Consider the following 18038-nt stretch of genomic DNA (forward strand, 5'->3'; position numbering starts at 1 on the left):
TCTTCTTTCTTTTCGATTTTTTAAACATCGAACCAAAAAAAAATAAGAACCTCATCGAACTAAACATGAATTCTCCCTCAAGAATAATAAACCCATTTATATCACAGCATCATCATAGTCCTATTCTTATCCCACATCGTTTTCAAACAGCGCTCATGTTAATCTTATGAGTTTGCTCCCGCAACAACAGAAGTTAGCAATTAAAATCAAATAAAAATGAAATAAATTTACTTTGAAATGCAAATTATTGCGATTTGTTTCGCCATGTCTTACCTTTGCTACTGTGTGCGCCTGCGCCTGTTAGAATTTACTTCAACTAGGTTCCGCGCACGACCCCACCACTCCGATGGCCTGATGGCCACTTTGTACAACAACCAATCGAATAGATTCGCAGATTTGAATCATGCGTCCTTAAACAGTAGGTACTCGAATTGCCCACACGTGGGCTCACAAAGCCAATCCTTGTGGACTCACCAGTGTGCCACAGATGCATAGAAGCAAGTAGCATAACATTTTGCATTTTGCCGCGGGGGAGGCACAAGTATTGCGCGTCATTCTTTGCCAGCGAATTCACAATAGCCCCCCAATAGCCCCGAATAAAACTGCACAGAAAGAAAGTTCAGCATGAAGGTCCTCTCATAAAATTAATTCGTTTTATTGTTGGCCATCTCCTCGTTTGCAGATTGCCAGCTTTAAAGTAGCAACGACAACGTCGCCGTCGACAGCCCTCGCCATGGCTTCCCGTTTGTTTGTTTGTTTGTGTGGCACGATAAACATATGCTAAACGGAACGGGAACTGGAACCCAAGGCCCGCCACAGCAATAAATGCGAGAAAAAGTATTATTCATTTGATGGTCGAAATTCGATAGCCAGATTTGAGCAAAAAATTGTTGTCGTTTAATAATTGGTTGCAATCTCGAAATCGTTGTTTTGTTTCGTTGAGACAATCGGTTTCGGGCCTTTGGACTTTGTGTAATACGCAAGGCACTAGGCAATCATAGATGAAAACGAAAAATCATGCTAATATTCAATTAGGAACATATTAAAAGATATACGATCATAATAAGTACACGTTTCGTTTATTGTATGTATGAAGGTATAATGTCTCGCATAGCCCTAGGTAAAGCAAGCCACGAACTGCTGGCATCTCAAGGCGGGTATAACGTGAACGAGTAAAGTTAACGTTGTAATGGCATCAGAATCCGCACATTCAAAATGACCTGTGCGCTGCTGTGCTCAGCTCAAGAAGTTTTAATTGTTAGGAGGCGATTTTCTTTGTCTCCACTTGAGTTTTGGACCTAAAATATAGATTTTGGTATTGCGAACTCAAGGCTTGAGGCTCGAGGGAGGGAATGAACTTTGTCCGACACAACCAATCCATGTTTGGATGCGGACTACCGCGCCGATTGATAAAAGTTTAATTTCTCCATTGATGGCGCGACAGCGACGTGTGGTTCGAGTGCTTTTGTCCTTTTGTGCAATCGTGTACCTGGAATCTCGTATTCTCGTTCAACAATTGCAATCGCAATCGCAAGCAGGAAGAGAAAATTTTTAGCGCACACTAAAAACTAAAAACAAACTTAAACACGCAACTTGGTGGCAATGTGTTACTATAAAGTGAAATAAATTGACACCTGTTATCAGGAACACACAGAGAGTGTGGCCTTGCTCTAAAAGGACTTTTTCGTATGGCACAGTGTTGCTGTGGCATCCTAATCGGGTGTGCCCCTCTCAATTAATGTTATCTTCGTGTTACGGTCGCGGTGGTTTATTGCTTTTGGCTAAATATCGAACGTTATTTTGTATCTTAGAGACTGCTTGCTGAGAGAATAGATTTTTTGACACACTTTGGGAGCCTTAAATAAAAAGTATCTTCAAGTTAAATAAAAAGTATCTTCAAGTTATACAAATATGGAGTTTGTTTGGTGGCAGCTGCTGGGGCGTGCTATATAAATGGTCATTAGACAATACTATGTTCGGTTGCGTTGCATGCGCCTTTGAATTTATGTAGATCGTGTGAAATTTTATAATTTACAAAGAACACCGATAAAAATTCACATTAAGGCCTCAAATAATATATAGTAGCAAAATATATAGGACATTGTTTCATTTTTAAATAACACCCCAAGTTGGAAATTGGAAAAAGACTCCAACAAAATTAAACAACACATAATTACATAATTTTAAGCATTTTTTTTTATACATTTTTATTTACATTTTTAATTTAAAAAAATTGAAACCCTACCATTTTTGTAAATCTGTGAGTCATTTTTCTTGGTTTGGCTTATTTGAAACTCTTTTTAAAAAGGTTGACACGTTTCAAAAATTGGAAAACATTTCATTTCTCTCTTCCTTCAAATGCATTATAAAACAGATCGATTTATTTGTTTAGTGAAATCCAGCACATGTTTAATTTTTATAAGATCGTATAGTGGAGATTTTATACATAGTTTATCTTTGCGAACAGAAGAGATAAGACAGTGTTGACAATTTGTTAAAACTCGATGTTAATAATTGCAAATAATACCACAATTCCCCTTCATCTTATTCAGGCTACCAAAGGAGAATGCCCAAAAATATATGATACGAATGAGACCTATGGCTTTAATCAATAGTAGATAACAAAAATGAATTTTATTTTTTGAAAAAATCCATCCCAGGAACTTGCTGTGATGATTCTTATTTTCAAACTATGAAGTGTTTTTTCAGTCCAAACTTTTTTTCATGGAAGTCCGATTGCCTTGGTTTTATTTCAATAAGATACATCATAGAAAAATACCCTAAGTTCATTTGCCTTAAGATAATGTTGGTTTTTAAATGACGCTGCTAACTTGTTTTTGGTTGTTGGATGAATCCATAGAAACTTTCAAAAACCAGACAATTTGTTTTAAGCCAAGGAAGATTTTTCTGATGGCAACCATTTTTTAAGTTTCATCCTTACGTAAAAGGATTTGCAAAAATTTCATATCTTATGCATCCAAATCAAAGGCCCATCCAAGATACCAATAATTTTAACAATAGGACTTCCCTGAAAAAAGTTTTGGCTGAGAAAATACTTTTTAGTTTGAAAATAAGAATCGTCATAACTAGTTCCGAGGATGTTTTTTTTTAAATCATATTTGTTATTTATGCCCTTTAAAGCCATATAGGTCTTATTCGTATCGGTGTGCTGGTATTTTTTTTAGCATTCTTCTTTGATATTTTTTTTCTCTGATACCTATTAGTTCCTTCTGAATCTTTCAGAAAATTTTAAAGCAAAATCTGATATAATCGAAAAATGTTTATGAAACAAAAAATTTACTAATTTGTAAAAGGCATGAATATAAATATCATAGATACATAACGAATAATTCAAATTCAAAATTAAATTTCCTTTTAAAATGACTTCAATGGTCTTCCGGTGTTGGAAATATGTATGCAACAGAAAGAGACGGGTTCGTGTCTTCGCTTTGGTAATTATAGTACAAAACAGCACTAAGTAAAGTATTAGTTTTTATAAAGCATGCTAGATGGCGTAACTGATGAATAGGTATAAATATCCGTCCGACATTTAATTAAGCTCAATTTCTCCACTTTTGTTCTTGTGAGGCTTGTTATGAATTGATTTCAACTGAAGGAACTAGCATTGTATATATATTTTTATAGTACTATCAATCGAAGAAGGTAGATCTGCATTTCAATTTTCTGCATAAGGTTCAAATATAAAATAAACTAGCGATCCCAGCGGTAGCGACGCAAAACAGAAAATTCTGCTTCATGAGAGTACTATAGGAATATATATACAATGAAAGTAGTTTGTAGATTTAGTTGGAATACAAATCTGATTTCCTTAGAATTATGAACAAAAAGTCACATGTTTTGAACGAGTAATTTGCCCAAAATTAATTTAATTATTTCACTAAAATATAAAATTACACATATTTTTATACAATAATCTTTTTACTGGATAAACCGGAAACTGTTTTCTTTTCACTGTAATTTTTGAAAAGCAGCTTGAAGCATTTGATTACATAAGGCCGAGTAAGGATTTATTTCCACGAGCTAGAGTTATAAAAAAAATAAATTAAAATTAACTTATAAATTGAATTTTACACACTGTGCCTACCTGATTTCTAGCAAATCGACTACCAAGCTTAGAGGCTTCTTCAAAGTCATCTTTAGCTGCGCTTATATTTTCCATTTTCCTATACAATAATCCCCGCTGACAAAGAGCTTGGCATCTTGTACGGGCTTGTTGAGAGGATAATTCTAAAGCTCTATTTAAATATTTCAATGCTCCTGAAAATAACAACTGCAATCATCACTTTAGTTTAAACAATTCTTTATTATTATTACCATCATCATCTCCTTTTAATCTCAATGCCTGAGCTTTGTTATTGTATACGGAACTTCTACTTGGTGCTACTTCAATGGCTTTTTCGAACTTAGAAATCGCTTCATCTAATTTTCTTTCTTCTGTTAGTCGAATTCCTTCCAATTCTAACTTTATTGATTTTTCTATCAATGGAGTTTTCACTTCAGGAATATCATCTTTAATTTCAGCTTCAATATCTAAGTTTAATGGACTTGGAAGAGCTCCCTCAAAGGGAACAAACAGTGATTCCAATACCTTCTGATCATGTTCACTTAAATTGAACGGCTTGTTCATGTTGACACTTTTCTTACGACTATTTTAGATTGAACTAAATTCTTTTCAGTTTAAAAACAAAAAATCTAAGCTTAAGTTAGAACTTGTTCTTGTTCATTTAAATAATAAACAAGTTTTGTTTGTTTATCTCTAAAGTGAATGAAATTTATATGTAAATTAAAAAATTGTAACCTGTTGATGTGGTGAGTTAACAGGTGGTTCTTTTATCAAATACATTCAATAAGAAATTCTGATGAATCAAAACGAAAGTGCGAGTAAATCGGGGTTGTCCATCGAGTGTAAAAATTTTTTTTAGATTGAGGTGCATTTTAAATAAGGAAATTTGAATTTGGACATGTTTTCTTATAGAAAAGAATTGTGATATTCGTAATTGGTTATATTTTTTCACACTAGCCTAAAATTATTCTGAAATATTTTTAACACCCGCGAAAACCTTAAAAGTTATATTGTGGAACTCGTAAAAATACATTTTCCGCATAATGCTACGAAAAACAATAAATAATTTCCTTTTCGGTTTAAAGATCTTGTTGGACTGTGTTTTTATAAGAGACATATTATTGATTTTTATTCGTCCCGATATGGCCAGGAATTTTAATAGGTGAGTTTCTATGATAGCGATAGTTTTATTCGTGTTTCTCAATGGATCACTGTGGTGTATGCGTAACTTTTTGTTCTATAGAAAAACTAAAACAGTTCATAAAAAAATTTTTATTTCTGACTAAATAGAACTAATTAATTTTTTGTAGACATTTTCTGATCTTAATTTTTTGAATAATGTTGGAAATCAAGCATGAGCAAAAATAAAAAAGCTAGACATGTATTTTCATTTTTTTTTTCCCTATGAAACGCATTATTAAATTACGTTTTTATCAAAAGAAAATTTAAAAAGGAGAAACGGTAGTTGAAGTTGATGAGGTATTTTAAGAAAAATAAAACCCTGAAATTGCATTCTTTTTTTAAAAACAATTTATTACACAATATCATTTTATATATAACAAGTTATAATATTTTTTAGAAATAATGACATGATATCAACATAACACTGGATGAATATAAAAATTATAATAATAATACAAAAAAAAAAACCAAAAACATAAAATATATAATTGATATATACTGGTTGCATATACATATACATAACATTTTCCTTTTACAAATTTATACCTTGTTAATGAATGATTTCTTTTCTTTGTTTTTTATCTTTAAATACAAATAACAATTAAAAATATTATTCTTATCAGAGATTGAATTTATGTTAACTTTTATTTGACGTATTTGACTTAATTATGGCAAATTGTGAAATTGAAAATAATAAAGTATATTATATTATAAATAATCACTAGACTTCGAGTGCATTCAAGAAAATTACTTGCTTTTCATATCTCAAGCTTTTTGTTTTTATTTATTTTTTTTTAATTTTTAAAATCACTTCTTTTTTCTTTCTTTCTTTTTTTTTTTGTTTGTTTTATAATAACGTGGAAATTTATTACCTGTATATTCGCAAGAACTTGCAATAATAATAATAATTATAATAATAATAATAATAATTTATTATAATAGTTAATTGTTTTGTTTTTATAATTAGCTCAGTATTACAAAATGTTTGCTATGTTTTTTTTTCTTCTTTTTTTTATTTGTTTGGTTTCTCATCACTAAGTATTTTGTTATTAATTTTATACACATATCTACAGTACTTACATTGTATTTGGGCTGAAATTATTTTCAATATAATTGTATTTCCAGAATTCTTCAACAATGTCAGTTATATTCGAGATCAGAAGCAGTGCAAATGTTACTATGTATGTATTAACGTTTTTCATATTTTTTTTTTGTTAATGTATATGTTCTACTTTTTGTTTAAGGAATGTGAATAATGCATTTTGTATTTATATTGAATTATAAAAAAATAAATTGAAATTAAATTTTTACAATTTTAAGTATACATATATTAATAATAATAATTTTTCATAGAGTTTCTTCAAAGTTATATTTTTAACATTTTTTTTTTTTAATTTTAAATCAAAGCATTGCTTATACAAGAAGCCATACTATTATACTCTGCTTTATAAGGATGATTGATTGATTGTGAATTTTTTATACGAGCAAAATTTTGCTTTTTGTTTTTATAATTAAAATTAAATTGTTTTTGTTGTTTAATACATTTTGGAACTTAATTTATAAAGTAAAATACTAGTAAATTATCCTCAAATGTTTCTATTAAAGTCTATACATATAATAAATATTTATAATAAATTGAGAATTAAAAAAAAAAATATTTTATGTCAATTAAAATAAGATTATATATTATTAATTATTAAAATAAAATAAACCCTTTTTATTCAATTTATAGAGAGAATAGAAATCCACTTCTGTGCTGGTATTTGTTTCATAATATTATTTGAATGTACGATCTGGAATATATGCATAGTTGAGTGTGTAATTTTTTTTTTTTTTTTTTGTCATAAATTTTCTAACACTTGCTTCTTTCTATATTCTCTAAATAATAATAATAATTATAATTATAATTAAAATCTTGAAAAAAATGTATGTTCTTTTTTTCTTAATAATTTGAAAATTGTTTTTAATGTGTTATGCCCTGTCAGCTAGTAACCAGCCTAGCTGCTGTATCAATATACTTTCTTAAAAAGCTCTTATCTTATCAATAATTTCAATTTACCAATGAATTTTTGCTGGGGTCGATTCAAAAGGAATTCTCTATAGCAGGTATTTTTTTTATTAAATATATTTTTTGTATGTTTTTTTTTTATTCGTTTCTTATTACACATTTTCCTTATTAAGTTCAATCTAAATTTGAAATAAGTCTCAAAAATAGGTGGGTTTTTATTTGATTTTTCATCTAGTGGATAATATTAAACAAAAAAATTTAAACTAAAAATTAACATATACAAATACATATTATATATATACGAGTACTTATACCGTGCAAGTTCTTTTTAAGCTTTGTACAATTTTGCGCCTTCGTCGTCATCGTCTTCGTCCACATTAAACAATAATTTCTACATTTTTATTTTTTTGGTTTTTGTTAATATTTTTGTTTAACTTATATAAATATATATACACATATGCATATATATAAATACAAGCACATTTAATCACTTTTGAAAACAAGGGGTTTACACACTAAATTGTTGTAATTAAAAGGTATAAAGTATTTCCATTGTTTCAATATACATAGTAATATTATTATAATGTGTATTGCATTAGTTATTTATAATAATTAAAAAGTATTGGCGTTCTGTATGTTCATTTATAATATTTTTTGTTTTGTATTGTTTACACCTAGATTTTTTTAGCATTCTTTGTTTTTTTTTTGTTTTTAGTTTCTTTTATTAAAATTATAGCCTTACACCGGTTATGGGAGGGAAAAAAGCATAGTTTTTTAAATTTAAATTTTGGTTCAGCGATTTGTGCAGACAAATTTTAGAGTTGAAGTGCTTAAAAAAAATATGTTAAATTTTCTAAAAAAAAGTAATTGCAAATAAGTCTTATTGGAATACCCGATTTCATTGGCCTTGACATTTTTTGAAATTGGAATAAGTTTTATCTTCAAGAGAATGTTAGGGAGAGTAAATAGTTTTTTTTTTAAAGAAGTTTTAAGCTTTTAACAAAATTACCTAATATGTGCTATATTAATATTTACTATTATTTATTTTGTGAGCAGTTAGGAGACGTTATATGCTTTGCAGTATTTTTTTTGGCACATTTAATAAATCTTCTATATATTTATATGCCCTGCAGTATATGATAATTATTTGGTCCCAAATGATATGAAGGTTCTTTATTTTATAGTATTTTATTTTGTTAAGTATTTAAGTAAAATACTAAATTATGTTATTTATATCTGTATTTTAATTAAATTAATTATGTAAAGTCGAGAAACAGTATTTTTTGTGAAGGTTTAATGTACCTGCGAAAATGATATAACTTAACGAAGCTTTCGAATAGGTACTATTCTCTCAAAAAGATACAAGGTCAACTTTTTGTATGTATTTTAAGTAAAATCATAAAATTATGTATGGCTTACTTCGAAGGTCTTGAGAGCATTTCAATTGCAGTTGAAATACATTTCTTTCTTTTTCGTTCATTAAGAAATAGTGTCTCCCAATTTCCCTTCTTTTGAAAAATGTCTTATCTTTAAAAAATTTAATAAAGTCAAGGATAACTTAGACCGTGAAACAAATCAGTTTTTAGTTTTTTTATATAACTGCGTATTTTAAATAACAGGAAACTTATATTGTATAGAATAACCTGCTGGGAATTTTACATTCCACTTAAACATCATCATAGAACACATCAAAAACTGTCAGACCTCTGTCAGTCATACCTGTCTGGCTTTAATTTTGAAAGTGGATCAGCTTCAGGTAAATGTAGATGAAACTAGAATTTGCTTTTAAAATTCTGGAAGACCAAAAATATTTTAGGTGAAAAGTTTTCATGCTGTTTGAAATACATGTTGTTGAATGTTCTATTTTGTTTAAGTAAAGTAAAAAAGTTCGCAAAACTGTGATTTCCAAAATTAAAAAACAAAAATGATGTCCCTGATTAAGACTTTTTTAAACAATGTAATTCATATGCGTGCAAAAACTTTCTAATTATATGTCCAGGCTGTGGGTTCAATTCCAAGACTTAATTTGAATATTTTTGTTTTGAATTAAATACAAAAATTAACCCCTACTATAAAAAACTTCGAATCAAATTTAAGAATGAAAAAAATATTTGGGAAAAATTATGTGTGTTGGTTTGGTAAATTAATTAACTAGATTCAGCAGCTTTCGTCAAGTCGATTCCATTTGTACGATCACGATACTGCTCGTTCGTTATCGCTGGGTCACTAGCTGGCAAAGCAAGCAAATGTTAAGCTTCTAGAAATATTAGGGCTGTTGGCTTAGGCTCTAGGTTTGATTTTTTCGCTTCCACAACTAAAAAAGTAATATCAGCCTTTTCACGATTTGCAAAGCACTCAGCAATGAGACGGGCCACTTCCTGTTTTTTTGCGAATAATAAGTTTTAATTATATTTACATGATATTATATTGCTTCCAATACTCACTTGATGATGCAGACCCTCAACTTTGTTACCATCGACTTCAAGTATCAGTTGTCCTACTTCTAAGCCTCCGGCATCAAATGCAGCACCATGTTCCTGAAAGATAGCAAAAGTATGTTTAAAAATATTCCTTCTACCCAACTTTCAAATAGCTTTACATGAATATTGATAATTCTTGGTAATGGATGTTTTGTATTAGCACCACCTTCGATCGCAATACCTAAAATTGGTTTAGTTTTCTTAACAGTAATATGTAAGTTGCCTCTATGATCAGGTACGACGTTGGGATTGTGTTCACGGGGTTGGTCTGTCGTGGTGCTACCATTTTGCTCAGCCGATAGACGCTGCATGGACTGAAAAAGATACATTGTTGTTTTTTTGTTGATGAGTAAAACGTTTGTGATGTTCCAATTTAAAAAAATATAGACACTTTTTTATTTTTTTTTTCTTGTCAGATGCTTTGTTGTTTAAAAAAACCGTTTTTAATGTTTAAGTTTACACAGAGTTTAAAATCTTAAAAAAAAAGGTTTAAAAAAACAAGATAGGAGATTAAATATTTTTTTTTTTTGTAAACAATTCAGAACCAAGCAAATCTAAACAAATTCGAAAAGAAATTCAATAATACAAAAAGGATTTTTTTTTATTTAAATTTAACAGCCAATCATTCAATTTGTCTATAAGAGGATATAAGTTTTAAAATTTCTGCAAAACTAAAATAATTTTATTTGAAAGAAAATCAGCTTAATTGCGTGATAAATGAAATATAGTGTAGAGTGTTAAGGAAATAGCCTAAAAATTCGGTGGTGTTAAAAATAATACAGAAAAAGATCTTAAAGGTTCATTAAACCTGTAAATTTTCTACAAAATTTCATAGAAAAAGCTTGTTTAAATTAAAAAAAAAAACTTTGTTGAATACAACAAAAATACACTATAATAACTAATACAGCTGTGAGGAATATAATAATTGTCAGCCAATTATTTTGTAAAATGTAAATTTTGTTTAAATGTATGTACAAGTTTTAATAAAGGCCTCCAAGGTGGGTTATTGCAATTTTATATTTTTTTATTTTGTTAAAACTTAAATATGTGAATTTAGCGAAAAAAAAATATGGAATTTGTTTAATAAGTAGGTACGTACAGTTTTTTTTTTGTTCTTATTATTTAAAGGCTCTTAAAGGAACCAGTCAGGATATATGGTTTATATCCAACTCAGAAAGGCAAAATAAATTTAAACATCAAATTTGATTATTTATGTATTTCATATTTTAAAAATACTTATGAATTTTTTTACCACTTTAAAATGAGGTTTTCATATTTTAATTGGGTCTTTTTCACAAACACACCTAAAACGAAATTTAGAACCTCTGTCCTTTAGCCCACAGTACTGATATACCTTTATTTTTCTAAATTCTGAACGAACTATTGCTGCTTCGAGTTAAATATATGAACAAAAAGTAATGAAAAATCGTTGTTTTTGCCTTTAAGTTTTGAAAAAATATTGGCAAAATTCATTCAATAATGGGAAATTTATTTATGTCGGTAATACTGTAGACAAAAAAAAAAACAAAAGAGAAGAAGAAAAGTTTAAAAGTCTAAAAAAAATGCACTGGGTAAATTTTTCTTTGTAAAATATTAAAAACTTCATCAGAAATAGTTAAAGAATTTCTTAACAAGCTCTCTGTCTGTATCACACTATTAGTTAGGAGTAAATGTTAAATTACGGAAATAATGCTCACATACAAAGAAAAGGAATTACGCTTCATGAGCTAATGGTCAATATATTTTAAAAAGTTTAAACTTTATATTTAATCTTAAAACTGCATTACTAGAGCCTACAATCTCATCACACATTCACACTTTCTGGATCATTTCACTCATCTAAAGTATACTACATAGCCGATCTAGATAAAGAATAGAAGGTATTTGGCGTACAATTCACATAGGAAATAAAGGAAAAAATCCAATATTGTCTTTCCAGAGGAACTGTACTAAAATGTCAAACGATTTTTACGATTTTCATTGTCAAATAATGAATTAATGAGTATGAACCGGAAAGCTTCTGTGCGATAAATCAAGCTATAAAGAAATTGAGATTTCAACATTTTTAATAGATTTTGATCGACTACACCAAGGAAATATTACTCTTCTTAAAAATGATCTTATAACTACCTACCACACAGTCACACACATTGGTCAAAATTAAAAATATCCCACCGCTAATTTTATTTTATGACAGGATGACAGTAAGAACCTACAAACTGCCTTAAAAAAACACAAATATTGACATTTAATTGAATTATAATTTACTTAAAATGCATTTTACGCATGAAAGAGAACAAATTCGGAACAATCACAAAAACAAAACAAACAATTAAAAACAACGACACTTTTTAAAGGAAACAGCTAAAAGTTACAAGAGTATTTTTTCTGTGCAAATGAGTCCAGAATAAACTCATTGAACAAAGTTTAAAGGAATGATGTTTTTTTTTTGAGATCGAGAAGCCTATATTTGTATTATTATTTAGATGCCTTATTATCGAAGATATAAAAAGTTAAATTGGTAATAATTGAGTCTTAAATTTAAAATCTGATTGACGATCTTATGAAGAGTTCAAAAAAAAAAAAAATAATAATAATAAATGTATGGGAATCTCTAAATACGGGGATGCGTACTCACCTGGTGCCTTCGAACTCCCTTCTCGCCAAGTAAGGTGCCTCCCTCTTCCTTCATATCAAAACTTCTAGATAGTTTAGTTGCCAACTCCTATTATAGTTTATGTTTGCAATTACGAGTAGGTAGTACGAGTAACATGGTTTAATGGGTTGATTGTTTGGTTGGTTTAGATTGAAATTTGTTGATTGAAATATGAAGAAAATTCAATTCAAAAATCAAAATCGAAAAAATCCAAACAAAAATCATCAAAATCAAAAACAATGTTTATTTATAAAACGAAATTGCTTTTGCTTATTTATTCGTTATATTTTGTTTTTGTATATAAAACCGCAATATTAAAGTGATTAAAATTTGAATTTTTTTTTAAGTTGCCATAAGTATTAATTTTAATTAGGTATTTTTATTATTATTTTTTTTTTTCATTAAAAGAATTTATATTTTCTAAAAAAAAAAACTGTGTGTGAGTTCAGTCTAGATTTTCATAAACTTAAAAACTGCTTAAGCATCGGAATAAAAAGAAAGCGTGCATTTTTGTGTTTTTGTTTTCTTTTTACATATATAGCTGAAGGATAGACCATTTAATATATGCAGGAAGAGAACTTGTTGTCTCTTTTTTTTCTTTAATTTTTCGTGTCTCAAAAGAACTTTTTATTAATAAATTATTAAAAATTAAAAAAAAGTTTTAGGGGCAGTGAGGGATTTTTTGTTTATATAATTTATTTATCAAACCTGGGAATTCATGAATTAGATTTTGAATTCTTAAACACTACTGAAATTTGAATCCTTGTTCAAAATTTAATAACAAATTTTTATAAAATACAACTTCTAAATTTGAGTTGAATATGTTGTGTATGTTTTGTTTAGCAATATAAACTTTTAATATACAGGGTGTTGCAAAAGTAATGGATCAAACGAAATATGCTCTCAAAATTTGGTAACTTGTTCATACCAAATGCTTACAATTTTCGATTAAATGCAATTCTTGTGAAATTCCGAAAAATCCATACTTTGCAACAGTATTTTGCTTCCTCCGCCCATAATTATTTTTTTTTTACACAATTCTTTCACTAAAACATTACCTAACAATAAGAAACAACTAATTAATAAAAATATTTTTATTTCATACGCCATTTTGCTGCAAATTAATTAACAGTTGCAAGTTTTATAAAAACTCAATCTCTAACTTTTATTTCAGAGCAACACGCCGAAAATAATTTGTATGGAATGACATTGGTTTACTAATTGAAAAACTTTTCACGGTATTGCAGTGTACAAAAAAGTATAAAAGTTTCCAAAGTTGAAGTTAGTATTGCAATTTGAATTCAACAAAACATGGTTTTTCAGAGCAAAAAAACAAACAAAAATAGAAACTTTTGTTCGAAGAGAAATAAACAAACAACAGTTCGAGAAAATTTGTTTATAGCTTAGGAAAAATAGGTTTTTTCAAATAAATAATTTGTAACAGGCTGATTATAGGTATACAGATTGATGTTAGGTTGGCTTACAATCTGTGAAAAGTCCTGAAGCTTCCTCTGTCCGCTAGTCCCATTATAAGGTGTCAAAGGTAACATTTTTTTTTATTTTAAGAACGTTAGGTTTAGACAAAAATAATGTTCTACAAAATTGTAGCTGAGGTTATTTTACAAAAAATTGTCATACAAATTTTTTTTTGTATCACGCACCGTTTAGAAACTATAATTATTTGTTATTTTAATCAAATTACATGGGACAGTTTGAAATGTTGCCTCTTACAATTTTTTTCGCCTGTTCTTACTGTATTATTATTTTTGTTTGATTTTTTTTTGGGCTCAATATTGAATACATTGTTTTAATTTCAAATTTCATTAGCATCTATGATCCTTGATATTCCCAGATTTGAAATAGATATACAGAACATTTTCTTTAAAAATGCTTTAATGTGTTTCAAAAATTATGCTATTTATATTTACACTCATAGAGAGAAGTTCATGAGTATCTTAAAAATTTACCAAGCAACTTTAGTTGTTGTGAGCTCGAATGAGATATTAAGTTGAAAGGATGAAAAAAAAATTTTTGTTTTATATACTTACGTAAAATTTGAGAGTATTTTTTTTATATAATTACAAATAAAATATCTGATAGTGTTGGTTAGAAAGGAATTAAAAAAAAAAAACTTATAAGTAAAAAAGATAATTAAGTAAAGGTTACTCGTCGTTATAACCAATTTATTTATTTTAATGGGAAATTGCATTCAAAACATTAAATATAATCCTTTTATTTGTTTAGGTCATGATAAGTTTAAGTTTTTGTTTGTGTTTTGCGAGATGAATGAAAGAGAGAGAGAAACTAACAAAAGATTATAAACCTATTAAACATTTTACATTTTATTCTAATAAATTTAAAATTATTGAATTACCAATTATTCTCGAACTAAAAAAAAAATCAATTAAGGAAAAAATAACCGAATTAATTTTTTGTTTCTTTAAAAAATTGGAAAAAAATAAAATATAATCATGTTTTAACTACTACTCTAAGGTGCAATATATGTGGGTCTACGAAAGTTTTTTCTGTTAAGAGTTATAAGAGTGGGTGACTCATGCGTACAGTGCAATTATATTTTTTTTAAGCTTAAAATTCAACAACTTTAATATATCAAAACTCATTTCTCATTGTTCTATGCATTGCTAATAAAACAATTTGCAAAATAAGCATTATAATTACAAAACAAAATTTAACTATGTAAGTAATAATCTAATAAAAAATTTCTACTCACACAAATCAGGCCAAATCGATTTTTTTTTTCAAAATTAATTTTATTAAATATTTATAACGTAACAAAAAACAAATTATAATAACTCATTGATCTATATTTTAATAGCAATGCTTTTTGGCAAACGATTTCATTTTCCACAACAAGTTATCATGAATCAAAAAAAACAGTCTTCTTTAAGTTGGATGGCTTCTTAAAATATTATTTAAAAAAAAAGTAACAAAATACAATTGCACTTACAAGAGGCCGTCCCCAATACCACGACTTGACACGTTGCGTTAAACCACCCAAATGCGAACGAAGTCCGTCTAAGTAGCCACCCTGTAATACAAAAATTAACAAAGAAAGAAAAAACGAAAAGAACACAAACCAAACAAAAGTAATTTTCGAGATATTATTTCATCAAAAAATGAAAACTTTTCTACGTAAGTTTGTTACAGTATTTAATTTTTTTTACAATTTAACAATGAATCTATAAAAAACATTTTTTTTTATGAATATATACTTTTTGTTCTAATTTACTACTATTCATTCTACAATTCAACACTAAGCCCTACAATTTGTTGTGCATGTTTTGTATTTTCCTAAAATTTAAAACATAAATTACTATGCCTACATTGGCATCTAAATATATAAATAATGTTTAATTTGATATTAAAAGTTATTGATAATGTATTTTCTACAGACAACTGGAAACTATTAAGTGATTTGATGTCGAATGTATTTATGCAAGATCGCTTTTAAGTGTTCTTATGTTAATTTTTGTTTTGAATCCTACATTTTGTATGGTGTGTTGGGGTGTTTTGTATTTTCAGTTTTTTTTTTTTAATACGTTTAGTAATATTGGTCTTATCCTTCCCTAAGCTATTTTAGATGCTTTTTTTTTTGTTAGTTTATAAAAAAATCCTCAAACTTTTTTTTTTTGAAATTTGTAACTTTATTATTAAATATTTCTATTAATTGAGTTTTCTTTGAGTTTTCTTACCTGTTCCTTTATTTAAAATTTGATAATTGAATGCATGAAATAATTTCAATAGAAAAAATCTAATAAAATATGATCCTTATACTTAAATGAAAATATAAATATATTTTGTAGTGCATGTTATGAGCAAACAACCTACAAAAAGAAGCAAAAATTCATTTTTCTTAAAATTAAATACATTTGGAACAAGAGCAAAAAAAATCATTGGATCGAAAATGCCTTCCCTTTTATAATTTGCACTTTAAAATATTTGTATCCAACATTCATAACTCATAAGTTACCCTAATAATACAGAATTTCTTTTTAAATTTTGAAGTAAATTATATACTTTAAAAACAGATATATGAGTAAATAATTACTTTTATGGCCTTGACTTTTAAAAATCTCGATGAATTTAAAGAAATTTTTGTAAAATGCATTTTTGGAGAATGTTAAAAAAAACTCAACAACCAGACCTCCAAGAAAATTTTGATTTTCAGTTATGAATAGGTCTTTCTTTCTTTTGATTAAGAGCCAATTTTTCAATACCCAGATAAACCCCAGTTAAGGCTTATTCCTAGGAATAAAAGTTTTTTTTACATATATTGACATTTATTCTTCTGATAGTCTAACTGACGATTGAAAAATCAGGGCTAAGAGAACAAAAATTGTCCCGGGACCCCAGGAGCTCAATGTTCGCCTTTCTTTCTTAAACTATAGTTTTGTGAATGTTTAAAGGTGGGTTTTTTTTATCAAAAATTGGTAAGTTTGTTGCAAGGTTTAACATCGAAAAGTTAAAATTTTGAGTATAGTTTTTAAAATAACAAAAGATGATGAACATAATTCAATTTTAAGAATATTACCAATTTATCGTATTATTTAATTTAAATGTACAACGAAAACTAATAAACTAGTTGATACTTGACCGTGCAAACCATTTATTTTAAAATTGTCTTATTTTTTGGGTCCAATTTATACACTCTCCATTAAATTTAAAGCCATCATTCAAAAGGAGAAATTTTAAAAATTTTATGCGATTTGACAGTTTTCTAATTTTTAATGGAGACTTTAAATTTAATGCAGTGTGAATAAATTGGGCCTTAATAAGATTATTTGATTTCTTAAAATTAAATGCTTTTTTTAGGGAAACCGACGAAGTTACGAATGCCAGAGTTACGGGCGACAGAGTTACGAGCATCAAAGTTACGCGAAACTGAAGTTACGAAAAAGTAGAGTTACGAATTCTAAAGTTATGTTAAGCTATGACATGTGACTTTTGGGTTGGCAACAATTGCGAGGAACGATATGGAATTATGGAAATACAAACAGAATTCAGAACAGAATCAGGCTTGTTTGTATTTCCATAACTCCATATCGTTCCTCGCAATTGTTGCCAACCCAAAAATCACATGTCATAACTTAACGTAACTTTAGAATTCGTAACTCTAGTTTTTCGTAACTTCGGTTTCGCGTAAGTTTGACGGCCGTAACTCTGTCGCGCGTAACTCTGTTATTCGTAACTCTGTTACCATTTCCTTTTTATAAACTGACTGGATAATTTATATTTTAAAGTTAACAATTTAAAGCAAAGTAAAAAACACTATTTTTTAACGCTGATGGCAACTCTAGTTAATACAATCTTATTATATATATCTTAAAGCAAAACATCAAAGCTTTTTTTTTTAAATGTGCTATTATTGTACCACTTTTTTAATAGACTTTTTAAAACAGTGTCTCAAACAAAGCTTCTGCAAGCCCGAATTACCAGGTAATTAATAAATGCTTTAAAATCAATCGATTTATCAGGCTGTGTCGAGTGAGTGAAAATAAACAAAAGCTATACAAAAAAAAGAATTACTATCTTGTGAAAATAAACCCTATAGACCCTATGGATGGCGGATAAATAAAATGCAATCACTGCAAATGGATTACAAACAGC

At 28.1% G+C, this 18038-nt stretch overlaps 2 protein-coding genes across 8 annotated transcripts in view; both read right to left on the minus strand.

Annotated features, from left to right (window-relative positions):
- Positions 1–3531: 3531 nt before the first annotated feature.
- LOC129919816 (tetratricopeptide repeat protein 36 homolog) lies at positions 3532–4745 on the minus strand. Its single transcript, XM_056000877.1, has 3 exons — positions 4336–4745; positions 4106–4278; positions 3532–4041 (listed from the first exon to the last, which is right to left on the minus strand). The coding sequence occupies exons 1-3, from the start codon at positions 4646–4648 to the stop codon at positions 3970–3972; spliced, it is 558 nt and encodes a 185-aa protein (XP_055856852.1). The 5' UTR covers positions 4649–4745; the 3' UTR covers positions 3532–3969.
- Positions 4746–9443: 4698 nt separating this feature from the next.
- The window catches only part of LOC129919817 (whirlin), a 36212-nt gene continuing 27617 nt past the window's right edge, over positions 9444–18038 (minus strand). For 4 of the 7 annotated variants that reach the window (XM_056000885.1, XM_056000883.1, XM_056000882.1 and 1 more), the window contains 3 exons: positions 9874–10068; positions 9719–9811; positions 9444–9652 (listed from right to left, as the gene is read on the minus strand). In XM_056000885.1, coding sequence (XP_055856860.1) covers positions 9524–9652; positions 9719–9811; positions 9874–10068 — 417 coding nt within the window. In that variant the 3' untranslated portion in view covers positions 9444–9523. Of the gene's footprint in view, positions 9653–9718; positions 9812–9873; positions 10069–12392; positions 12480–15378; positions 15460–18038 lie in introns of all 7 variants that reach the window. The other 3 variants (XM_056000878.1, XM_056000881.1, XM_056000879.1) reach the window with 3 other exon arrangements.

Source organism: Episyrphus balteatus, chromosome 4 (assembly GCF_945859705.1).
Source record: "Episyrphus balteatus chromosome 4, idEpiBalt1.1, whole genome shotgun sequence".
NCBI classification, from domain to species: domain Eukaryota; kingdom Metazoa; phylum Arthropoda; class Insecta; order Diptera; family Syrphidae; genus Episyrphus; species Episyrphus balteatus.